Raw genomic sequence first — 12,397 nt, forward strand, 5'->3', positions numbered from 1 at the left:
CTCTGCAAGCATTACACCAGCCCTACTCCAAAGAAGAATATTATTGTTTTTTTTATTTTAAAGTACAAACGATTCTTATTTTGATTTTTTTTCTTCTTTCTTGTCTTATTGTTATAAGCTTTGTCCATAAAATTCTTACAATTTTCACTGTACAATACAGATTTCTTATTAGTTTAACTAGGTGGTTAGGTACTGCCATATTTTCCATTATACTTCAGAGGAGATCCCATTTTACTAAATCAAAAGCCTTTGTGTAATCTACGAAGCAGAACAGCATTGGTATGTTATGTTCTCTCGCTTTTTTTATCTGTCTGGTGTTTAGTATCTGCTCCCGTGTTTCTTTTCCTGGTATAAATCCACATTTTTCTTTATCTATCTCTGAAAGTATAAAGTTCTTTAGCCGTTCATTGATTATATGTAGGTTTTAACATACAGTTAGTGATCATTTTTATGGATAGGGATAAAGGTTGACTCGCACCACTCATCAGGCCATTCACCCACACTCACCGGCACGAAAAACAAAGCACTTGCGTTTTTAAAATAAAAAATTAAAAATTTAATTATATTTAACATTTAAATATTATAATAACGTAAACACAAACGAAACAAACTGTTTTAAATAATTTCTAACAAAAAATTAAATTTTGAACAAAGAACTATTTCAGTAGGTAACAATTTAAAAATTAAAGAAAAAACCGTAGGTAGGTAAATGTTGTAACAAAATGACGCCCAATTAATAAAAACTATAATAATTAATGTTTCCTTCACGTGCTCGAATTATTTCCTGAATTCTTCTTGGCATCTCTAAAATCAAATGAGAAATGTACTGTTAAGGAACAAGTTCCCATTCCTCTAAAAGGGCTTCTTGTAACTGATTTAAGGTTAAATAGGCAGGAACACGACTTCGTATCCTTCGCCCAAAATATTTCCAACAAAACCAGCATAAGGCTCAACAAAATCTTGGAGAATATCATTAGTGTACCTGGCAGCTGTTATGGATCCTATCGGAACTATGTAGAATTCCGTACATGCCTCTAGGGAAATTTCAGCTCACATCATAATTGAGCCCCCTTTATAGCCTATCCTACGATCGAAGGTAAATTCTGCAAAACGCACATGTGGTCTTTGCCATACTCTCTCACGGCTATCTGAAGACCGCAAGGTAAACCTGGACTCATCGGTAAATAAAACGTGCCTCCAATTATTTACAGTAATATAAGCATTGTTTCTGGCAAACTGAAGCCGCGAAACTCGATGCCACCTGAGAAGTTGTAGGCCTGTGCAGGTCTATGACTGCTTAAATTTGCTTCTTCAACCCTTCGTCTAACTGTTCGTTCACTTATGTTAGTATTCTGGACGTACTGAAGTTGATTTGAGATTTGTACAGCCGTGGCACGACGATCTAGTAGACTTTGTAAGAGGATGGAGCGATCATCACGTGCACTAGATCTTCGTTGGGGATCGATTCCAGGTCGTCTAGTATAAGCTCCGGTTGCCAAGAAACGTATAAAAATATGATGCACAGTACTATTGGATATTTGATAATTTTGAACAACATATTGCTCACTACTTTCATGCAACAGCAACGCAACAATAGCAGCCGCTGTTTCGGGATTTATAACCATAATTCTTGAGACTAAATCAACGCAATTCAACTTCAAATTGCGTTTGATAATTGATTCGACTTTACAGTTTACTCACATCAACAAGAACAAAAGGATAAAAATAAAATACTAACAGCTACCTTTGCACTTTTAAAATTGATAAGAATAGTGTATTCTTTATTTCTGATTCTAAATCCATTTTTTTTGGATAGGCACTTACGATTTATTAGAAATTACTTAAATTTATATCGTTTGTGTTAACGTTATTATAATAATAAAAGTTTAAAGAAAATTAAAATTTTAAAAATGCAAGTGCTCCCCCGTTTTTTGTGTCGGTGGGTGTATGATCCATGTCGTATTGCACATAATCAGTATTACATCTACGCCAATCGCGCCCATCGCTTATAGAGTCTCCGCCGGTATGCCATTAATCCCTGAAGATTTCTTATTTCTTAGTTGGTTGAGAGCCTTCTCTACTTTTGCTCGTAAGATTATTGGTTCTGCCTCTCTAAATGCATATTTCTTGAGTTCTGTATATTTTGAAGGGTCTGTGTATAATTTTGAGCTGTAACTTTTCCATGCCTTTGCAATGCTCTCTATGTCGGTTTTTACTTCTCCATTGTGGTCTAGAATGGCTTGAAGTTGTGGCTTGAACTATCGGGACAAATATGTAGCTTTTTTAAAAAGTTCATGACTTTCATTGCGGTTTCCATGTTGCTCCAGTTCTTGACACACCTTATAGATATGGTTGTTTTTATTTATGGTATACATATATTTTATTCTCTTGTTCAGTTCTGCTAAGTCTCCAATAATATACACTGGCTCTTTTTGTGGAATTTTCTTTAAAATATTTTCTATGTTGCTGTTAATGCCGTCAATGTCTTCATCTGGAGCATATGTTGCGGGCATATAATATACCTGAATAACATAAATATTTTCTGGTTTCGATTCTGTGCTTCTTTTGTTGTATCATATTGCCATATATGTTTCGATATGTTATTGTTTATAAGTATGGCTACTTCATTGTATCCCCAGATACTGATGTGTACACAGTGTGGTTGTTTGTTTTAAAATATCTTTGATCTCTTCAATGTGTTTCTGCTAGACCACAAATGTTTATATTTTGCCTTATTAGCTCTTTCTTTACTATGTGAAGTTTTCCAGTTTGAAGAAGACCTCTAACGTTCCACGTCCCTATATTCCTCGATTTTCTAGTTTGAAGCTTCTGTGTTTGGCTTTTTCTTCCAGTCGCTCATTTACCATAAATGGCCTGGTTGCTCGCGTGCTTGTGTCCGGTTACCCATTTCACACTATCTGACATGGAATCGTAAATCGTAAATCCTCGAATCTAAATTTAATATGTTTTTGGTTATCATGCGACTGTATTTGTTTTTATAAGAATATTAAAAGCTCAAAGAAATAATGAAAATTTTTTAATAAACTGAACCAACATACAACAAATATACATACCTTGGAACAATGATTAACTACACAAATGAATACTTCAAGGAAATTAAAATCAGAATAGAAAAGGTTAGAGCAAATTTTAACAAAATAAGAAGAGTGCTCTGTTCAATAGATTTAAAGGTGGTGCTAAGAGTTAAATTGGCTACATTTTCTCTACTTTGTTTTGTGGAATGAAAGCTTGGACCTTGAACGCGACCTCAATGTAAAAACTAGAATCATTCTAGTTCTGTCTGTATGTATCATTCGAGTCTGGATGTATAAAATAATATTGAAAATATCATGAACAAAAAGACAAACAAAGAGGTTCTGTGAAGAATGAATAAAGAAATGGAAATCCTAAATAAAATCAAAAACAAGAAAATTGAAATATCTCAGACATGTTAGAAGATATAACTTGCTTTTACTGATTATGCAGGAAAAGATCCAAAGAAAAGAAGCATATTCAGCTTTACAACCTTTAATTACTTTCCCTATATTTTAGTTTGTGGTATTTTTTCGTAGATAGTAACTAACTATATTGTTTCTGCTAAAGAGGATCACCAAACTGCATCTTCATCTTTATCCAAATAGATCATTTTTCTCATTTTATCAATGAATTTTAACTTTTGTTGTTGTAATTGAATTAATTATGTATGTATGTTTATTTTTCTGCTTGAACTTGTCTAGGAGCTCAAATACATGTCAGTCTGAAGTGTTCAACCATTTACTGAAATTTGGGGGAGAAAGTTTATTGCAATAGTGTTTTGTAGAATATCTTCAGCTTCCACATGAATCGCAGATGGCCACGTCATTCTTATGTTTAAGAATGATGATAAGAAAATATATTCAAATTAAATAGTTATAGTAAACTCACTCTGCTCCACACCAACACTTACTTTCCGAACAATCCGCTTGTTGTTGTTCTCTGTGCTCGGCGATGCTGAGGGGTAGAGCACTAAACTGTGGTGTACGGAAGGGACTGGTGACTAAAGATAAAGTAGCAAACGTTAAAAATTACTTCCTGGACAATTCGCGTGTTCTTTGTGCTCGAGAGGTGCTGAGCACTAAACTATGCACAGAAGAGGCTGGTGTCTCAAGATAAAGTAGCGATTTGCCAGCGATTAACAAACAAAATATAGAGATTAAGATAATATAACAGTAACACGTTAATGAACATAGACACAGAAAATAGCAGATGAAACATTTTTGTCTACTAAAAAATCCATGAAAAACTTTTTTCAAAACTTATATTCAAAGATCTTTACACACACCCACAACTTACCCCAGCTCCTAGTGACATGTGTGTTCTAATGGAACAGTGTGACACATGTCCGAAGATCAAACCGGTCACATTTAGTAACGGAGTGGTATCTATCTGACCCTCAAGCTTTAACCAACCACTCCTCCCCATCGCAGCACATAACGAATGAAGCGGCTTATGTACTGAACGTTACTTTGGATACCTTGGATAATGGGACATTCACTGTTTTACTTTCTGTAGTTAAGCCACCTGATTTTAGGGGTAGCTCGAAGAGCTTTTCTCCCCATAATTGACTGAATTTAATTTTTATATGACTTTCGGACAACGAGTCACCGACCTAAAGTGGTGACTCCCCGCTTGGATTGTGTGTGCTCGCTCATTTAGCCGCCGAATTGGCAAAATAATTTTTTTTTTGTCGGCTAAGCACCCCAAGAGTCTATCCATCGAGCCCACGTTAATTGGTACGTGACCTCAATGCTCAGGTTCTACGAGCTTGGTCCATTTTACCTACCTTAAGGTTATTAGGTGCCTAATTAGCGATTTATCTGCCTGTACAGTTGATGCACTAGTCTATTTTTAGTGGTATTGGCACTGTATGATTGCTCTAACAGAAGGTTATTAGTAAAGGGTTAAAAGAAAATTACAGGGTTTTTTGTTTTCTCTTTTTATGTAGTGTAAGTGGTAAGTAAAATAAAAATAGCCAAATAAAGAAATAAAATATAAGTATAGAGTTTTTTGGGAAAGGGGGAGTTCTATTACTGCGTACGTTCGACGATTTCGTGGCTATCTCATTTCTTTACTGTTCTTCTAAGTCTTCTCTGGTCTTTGTATCCAGCCGCTGCTGTCTATGCCGCCTATGTACTGTCCTCTGGTTTTCGTCATAGTCTGCCGACTCTCTTAGTAGTCTACTCGGATGGTTCCTAAGATGATTGAAGATCAAGTGTGCATTTTCATCCATAGTTGTCAAGATTCTCTTTTTTTCTGAATCCCTAAATTAGTACCTTATTGGAACGTAACTTCGGTATATTTAAAGCCTCTCTGATCATATGGTTCGGGACTATCTGTATTTTCTTCCTGTTGGATTTGCACGTGTGCCTACAGCCAATAAAAACACGTCATGATTTCACGGTCAATAGCCTCCACGTAAAAAAAATCACACAAACAGCAAACAAAGCGTTTGCTTATTCACGGTTTTATTTCGCACAGCTGACTCATTTTCTTTGTTTATATTACTAAAAATACCGTTATTGGATGATAAGAGAATAATTATAACTAAGAGATATTTTTATATATTTAAAAAAATTACCAGTAAAGATTAAGTTACGATGAATTGGGCAGTTTTTAAATTGTTACATGTGAATATTTTGCTTTAATGATTTCATAGATGGAAGAAAATGTGTTGTGTATCTCTGTTCACGCTTTCGAAACACAATTCTAATGCAAAGTTTACATAATATTACGTGTATAAAATGACATTTTGTCGAAACGTCTACGAACCTGTCCTTTCACCGCACGGTACCGGTCAGGCTCTTTCCGAGTTGAACAAAAACAAAGAAGACAATACATTGTTTCATAGGCTTATTCAATATTTACAAGATCATTTCAAAAATACTAAAACATTAATGAAATGCAAGAAATTTTTATAATATAAAAAAATTTGACTTCAAAACAGTGTGAGCATCAAAGTACCTGAATAATGGAAGACACTAAGGACAGAATAATCAGCAAGACTTAGATAAAAACCGAGTTAGATAGTTTCTTTTGACGAATCTGATTCTTTTGTTAGGACAGAATAACTCTTGATAAGTTTATAAGAAAAAATTGCTAAATCAATGTGAGAGGCCCAAATGCGTATCTGATATGGAACAAAAAAATGGCTTCAGAACGATTCGTAGTAGAATTAGCTAGACAACTCTCTTAAACATACGAAGAAGGAAATATCCAAGGAAGACGACCTACCTAAGTTCCTCGTCTCCTCCAAAATAAAAATTCGGACGCATTCCACTACAATACCTATTCCGTGAAATTGTCGCAATTTCACGGAATACAGTTATGAAAGCCATATAGCAAAAACACGTGTATAGAAAAGTAGACGAATAATATGTTAATAGTTGTGGTATAATGTTTTTTAGATATATTAACTAGAAGAAAAGCACCCAACTGTTGGAAGTGATTGGAAGGGTGACGACTGGTAGATATATCATGAACATTTCCAGGATATAATAGAGTTATATAAATGTACGATAATATGCGACTTCACACACGTGACGACTTATTACCAAAACTCCAAATAGATTGAAACTGAAAAATATATAGTTAATTAATAAAAGGAAAAAGAAAGTTAAGATTTGATTTCACGTATAGACGCACTATATCCGCTTATACGTATTTCACCCTAAAAGGGATCATCAGAACGGATATTTACAGACGCTCTGAACGTGAAATAAATGTTTCCTGTCTTAGTAGAAGCAACTCTAACGTGGCTTCGTATGAACGCAAATAGCGACATCTGATAATAAATCCGTAAACTAATTTTTCGAAACCAAATTCAGATTTCTGCTTTAATCTGTGTCTTCTAAGAATTGCAAGGCAAAACAGACGTTGATAAAGATGTTATTAGACACATGGGAAATCTAAAATTGCATTCCACAGCATATCTCCTCAACTAAGCAAAAATCCTTTGCAAATTGGTTTCTACTACTCATAAAGAGTATACCGGAATAAAAGGAAAAAGACAGTTAAGATTTGATTTCACGTATAGTGCGTCTGTATAGTTAATTATAGTTAATTAATAATTTGAATTTCTGTTTCTGTTTCATAAAATTTAATGGTTGCACTAATGATTGGAATCCATTTTTGGTCCATTACCGAAACATCTACGAAGCAACTGAAAAGGCATTAGTGAGGAGAGTTATAATCGAGTGCAAGCAAGCGGGAGATTTGATGTCCACATGCTATTGTTTTTAAGTAAACTTCAAATTTATTTTTTTAGGGTAAAAAGTAGCATTTAAAAAAGTAAAGTTAAATGATCTTAGGATTATCACAGTATTATTTTGTTTATTGTTATAAGTCAGTACGCCATGAAGCAAAAGTGGGAAAAAAGAAATTCTATCTATTCTAAGTTGAAACTATTACTGACATAAGGGATAATGTATTATTTCCAAAGCGTGATAAAAGAAGATGTTTTCAAAAAAATGTTGCAAGGCAATCAATCAACCAATCTTAACCAGTGGGACAATTTTAAAATAAGAAAGCTAATCAAAATAGTATCTCTATTGTATCTCCAGAGCAAATTAAACCTCACCCTTAAACTAAAAATGGACAAAAAGTAGTGCTACAAAAAGAAAGAAAACCTGGGTACCTGGGTGCCGATACTCCAGAAAAAGATAAAATTCTGGATAGATGAAAATCAAATTTAGTGTCAAAAACCTAAAAATCCCAGAAAAAGAAAAATAATAAAAAATTTGTGCTATTAACAAGTTGGATTTTGACAGTGAATCTGAAAATGAAGTTTTAGATTTCATTTTAGAAGATGTAGATAATGAAACTGACATATTGGATATAAAAAATCAGCAAGTAAATAAAGAGGAAGAAGAAACCAATTTTGAAAAGCTTACATTTGACGAGTGGTTATTTGTTTTGATAGGATTTTCAAAAAAAATTAACAAGTCCGTTATGTAGGTAAAATTATTTTCAAATATCAAAACCATTTTAGAAAAGGACAGAAAAGAAATAGCATCGCAGCATTCTTACTTTTATACCAAGAGAAAGGTTGTGGCTCTTGAAAAATGCTCTTATCCAGTTAAAAGTTTATCTAGCTTTTCATGTGCATGCTCTTATCTACTGGTTGTTGGTCCATTCTTTATTTATTATGGTGCCGAAGTAGTTGTAGTGCGTTACTCTTTCTACTAAGGTTTAGTTGACGTAGAGTTAACCTTCTGCTATCTTTTTCTTGTTAATTATCATAAGCTTGGTTTTCTATACTCCACGTTTGATTTTAACATATTCGGTGTGCTTACCTTTAATTCTGAGACTTGCGGTCTGATTCCAATAAAGGTTTCTAATTATTTTTGGATCTTGGTTGTTAATTCCTACTTCTTTTAGTATTTGAGAGCGTATCTTTATTTAATCAGACAAGCGTATACATCGCAGTTGACGTTTCTGCATCTTAAGAATAAGACTTAAATTGAGGACAAAGCCTCTCTCGTACCAACAATATTAATGAACCCTAACTGGTTGGGAGAAATTTGATTTTCACACATCTTGAAAATTTTCTTATGGATTATCTTTAGGAATAATTGTAGGATATGACTCACAAGTCTTACTGTACAGTATTCTTCGCATATTTTGGCTCCTGATTTTTTTTAAGAAGTGCAATAAACTCACACTTCAACCATTCTGCTGGTATTTATCCAGAGTTGTATATGTTGTTGAATATCTTTGTGATTATTGCAATTGATTCGGTGTTCATTTAGCTGTGTTATTGCAAAATCAACAGTTATTACTGTTGTAATATTCTTGGTCCATCATTTATGTATTGTCTTCTTCTAGCTCAAAGATGTTATATCTTTGGTCTTTAAATAGTTTCTCTAGCTATTCTTTCCACGTTCTTATCTTACTCTGTTTTTTTAAGATGATGTTTTCGTAAAAATCAGTTAGATTTTCTTTCTGTCTCCGTCATAGTCCACCTGTGAGTTCTTTAACTTTCTTATGTAAATTGTAGTTTCACTATCGCACTTTGACTGCAGAGTCTTAATTTCTTCGCATCTTTCCATTGCTTCCTTTTCTTTCGCTTCTCTGACTTTCCTCCCTATTGTTATATTTATCATTTTATATAACTCTGGGTCATTTTTAATTTTTTATTTTGTCCATTAATTTTAGAATCTCATCTGTCATTCACGATTTTTTCTTAATTAATTTATCTGCATTTAAGTTTTTATCCTTTACATTTTGAACTATTTCTGTAATCTGTTTAATCGTTTGTTCTTCGGTCGATTCGCCTCTAATTGAAATCACTTGCTCGTTTAACGTGGCTTGGACTATTATTTCCATATTATGGTCTCTAGCATTCGTAGATCATATGATTTTGATTTTCTTTTTTGCACTCTTTTGAGTTTAACTCGCAATATTCCCACCAGTGGAACGTGATCCGTCTCCAAGTGTGCTCTAGGATAGGTCTTGACAGATGTAAAGCGGTTTTGAAATCTTTTATTTACTAAAATATCTATTTAATCTCTAATTATTCTCCCGAGTGTTTCTTATGGGAATTTCCCCGTGTACAGCTTTTGAGGTGGTTATTGGTTGAATGTGATGTGACAACTAGGAGAATTTCTCCAAGAGGTCTCCTTTCTAGTTTGTGACTTCAACTCCATGGAATCCGATATACTGTCTTATCTTCAGATCCAAGTCCTGTCCTCTCATGGAATTTTCTGTATGATTCTGTTAATTTTTTGTTAAACTCAATTGCTTATTTTTCCTATTTGTCTCTAGTGGGAGCATATACTTGGATGATGTGATAAAAACATGATTAATGGGACATTTTGTTCTTTTATCGCAAAGTTATGAACACCGCAAAACAAGAAATAACCAATATATTAGAACAAAAAATAAAGTTAAAATCAGGCAAACAGGATGTATTAAAAACCGTTTAAGAAACAAAATTAAGTGCAGTAAAAACAAAAATAAGGGCGAATGACAAAAAAAATTCTGAGATTCATGAACTAAAGAAGAGAAGTCAGACATAAATATAAAAACTAACACAATAGAATCCATGCAATAATCAGACAGAAGATAAGACATGCGAAAACACAATTTTATAGTAAAGAATATAATTAAGTTATTGAACACTATATAAAGAAACACAGTACAGACACATTTTATATGCACAAGAAATTAAAAGAGATCGCCGAAAACTAACAGAAACAGCTCTCCCAAAGTTTAGAAGACAAAAATGGACACAGAGTATTATAAATCAATAAACAGTTAAAAGAATGGAAAAACTACATTTCCAAATTATTTGAAGATGAAAGAGTAGAACACTATAGACCAATTGCTATAACATGTCCATCTATAACATAAAGTGAAGATACACGAGCTATACAAACGGCAAACAATAGAAAAGCACTTGGATTTGATAAAATAAATCCTGAAATATTAAAATTAAAAAAAAAAGGTATTAAAGCACTGTGTACAGGGATATTATCCACTGATTGGCTTACATTTATCACAATATCAAAGAAATTTCTTGCAAAAACATGCAGTGGTTATCGGACAATGAGTCTGATGAGACACGTTTTAAAGATCATTCTGCGAGTCATACATAACTAAATATACACGATATTAGAGAAGAGAATTAGCAATACCCCATTCGGATTTAGGAGTGACTTGGGTGCGAGAGAAGCCTTATTCAGTATACAAGTACTGATACAGGGATGCAGAGACGTAAATGAAAATAATACATTTGTGCAATCAATTTTGAAAAGGCTTTTGACAAGGTCTGAATACCAAAATGCTAGAAATATTGAAAACAGCTTTATTGGACGATAAAGATTAACGAATAATTACAAATCTATACTGGCATCAAGTGGCAAGAATAAAAGTTTAAGTCGGATAAAATAAATATAAAAAGAGAAGTGTGAAAGGCTGTATACTTTACTCTTTTACTTGTATTCAAGGAAATATTTAAGGAAGCCTTAATAGAGACAATATAAAGTATTATTGTGAATATATGAGAAATCTAAACTAAAACTACAAAAAATTATATACAGTATGACGGTATAAGTGTCGTAGAGAGTAGAAAACTCTAGTATCTCGGCAGTAATATCATTGAGGGCTGGAATCGAACCGTAGAAATTAAACTTCAAAGTGAACAATAATCGAATAGATCTTAGTATTGATCTTCGCGTTAAAATGGCATATTGCTATATATTTCCAGTGCTACTGTATTGAGTGGAAACGTGGACTCGAAGTGAGGATATGCTTAAACGTTTGGAACACTTTGAGATGTGGACCTACATACGACTACTAAGAATAAGCTCGGTCTACAGAGTTAAAGATAAGGAGGACCCTATACTGCTGCACCAAACAACACAACTGGCCAATATAATAAAGGGAAGAAAGCTGGAATACTTCGGTCACATTATGATACACCCTGAAAAATAAGAACTTTTACAACTAATTATTCAGGAAAAGATCGAAAGTAAACGTGTTCCTGGTAGAAGAAGAACATCATGGCTGAAAAATCTCAGACAATGGTATGGAAAGTATAAGAAAAAAGAAAAATGGTCTTTTTCAATAATTAATCATAAAACAACAAAATGTTTATTACATTGTTTTCTATAATTTTTAACATTTAAATTCTAAAAAATAAAATACAAAAGTCTATAAGGATATTGCCATTATAAAATGAGACCTTTTCTGTGGTTTTATTTAAAAAATTGACTTATAAAAAATTAAAATATGAGCCAAGGTACAACAGTCTCCCCTACATAGTATTTATAATAATATAAAAATATGGAATTAAAATTTAAATACTCATCTTAGTTAACATAGAGGAAGAACTAGACGTAATTGTGTTTGGTATCGTATTTTTTGTTTTTAAATGAACGAGGTAGAGCATCAAAATACTGTTTATTCTCGTTAAAATTATAACCAGTTATCAGAAATTCTTGCTTTTATACACGTTTAACACTTTTCAACGAGTTTTGAACGTGCTAAATCATTACATTTCGCAAAGTGGTCGATTACTAATATTAAAAAGTTAATTGTAGTTGATTATTTAATATTAGAAACAATGTTTATAAAGGTCGTATCCTTGCACAAATGGAAGTCACCTGTAATTACTTATCATTAAAATTATTATTAATAATTAAAAATGTCACATATTTATTTATATTAAAACGTTATTTATATACAGAGTGTTAAAACTCAAAAGAGTGGTAATCGCCAACATATATTTGTAATAGTACATTTTATTCGGGGTTTATGGAACGTACCTAGTCTTTAAATTATTTGTTCCATATATATCTGCGGCAATCCCATTCAAACGATATGGGAGAGCGGAAGTAGCTTTTTCGCTTATATGACC

At 33.0% G+C, this 12,397-nt stretch overlaps 1 protein-coding gene across 1 annotated transcript; it reads right to left on the minus strand.

Annotated features, from left to right (window-relative positions):
- Positions 1-1,205: 1,205 nt before the first annotated feature.
- LOC140437920 (uncharacterized) lies at positions 1,206-1,625 on the minus strand. The gene has a single exon (XM_072527720.1). The coding sequence runs from the start codon at positions 1,623-1,625 to the stop codon at positions 1,206-1,208; it is 420 nt and encodes a 139-aa protein (XP_072383821.1).
- Between the last annotated feature and the right edge of the window lie 10,772 nt (positions 1,626-12,397).

This window comes from Diabrotica undecimpunctata, chromosome 1 (genome assembly GCF_040954645.1).
Source record: "Diabrotica undecimpunctata isolate CICGRU chromosome 1, icDiaUnde3, whole genome shotgun sequence".
In the NCBI taxonomy this organism is placed as follows: Eukaryota; Metazoa; Arthropoda; class Insecta; order Coleoptera; family Chrysomelidae; genus Diabrotica; species Diabrotica undecimpunctata.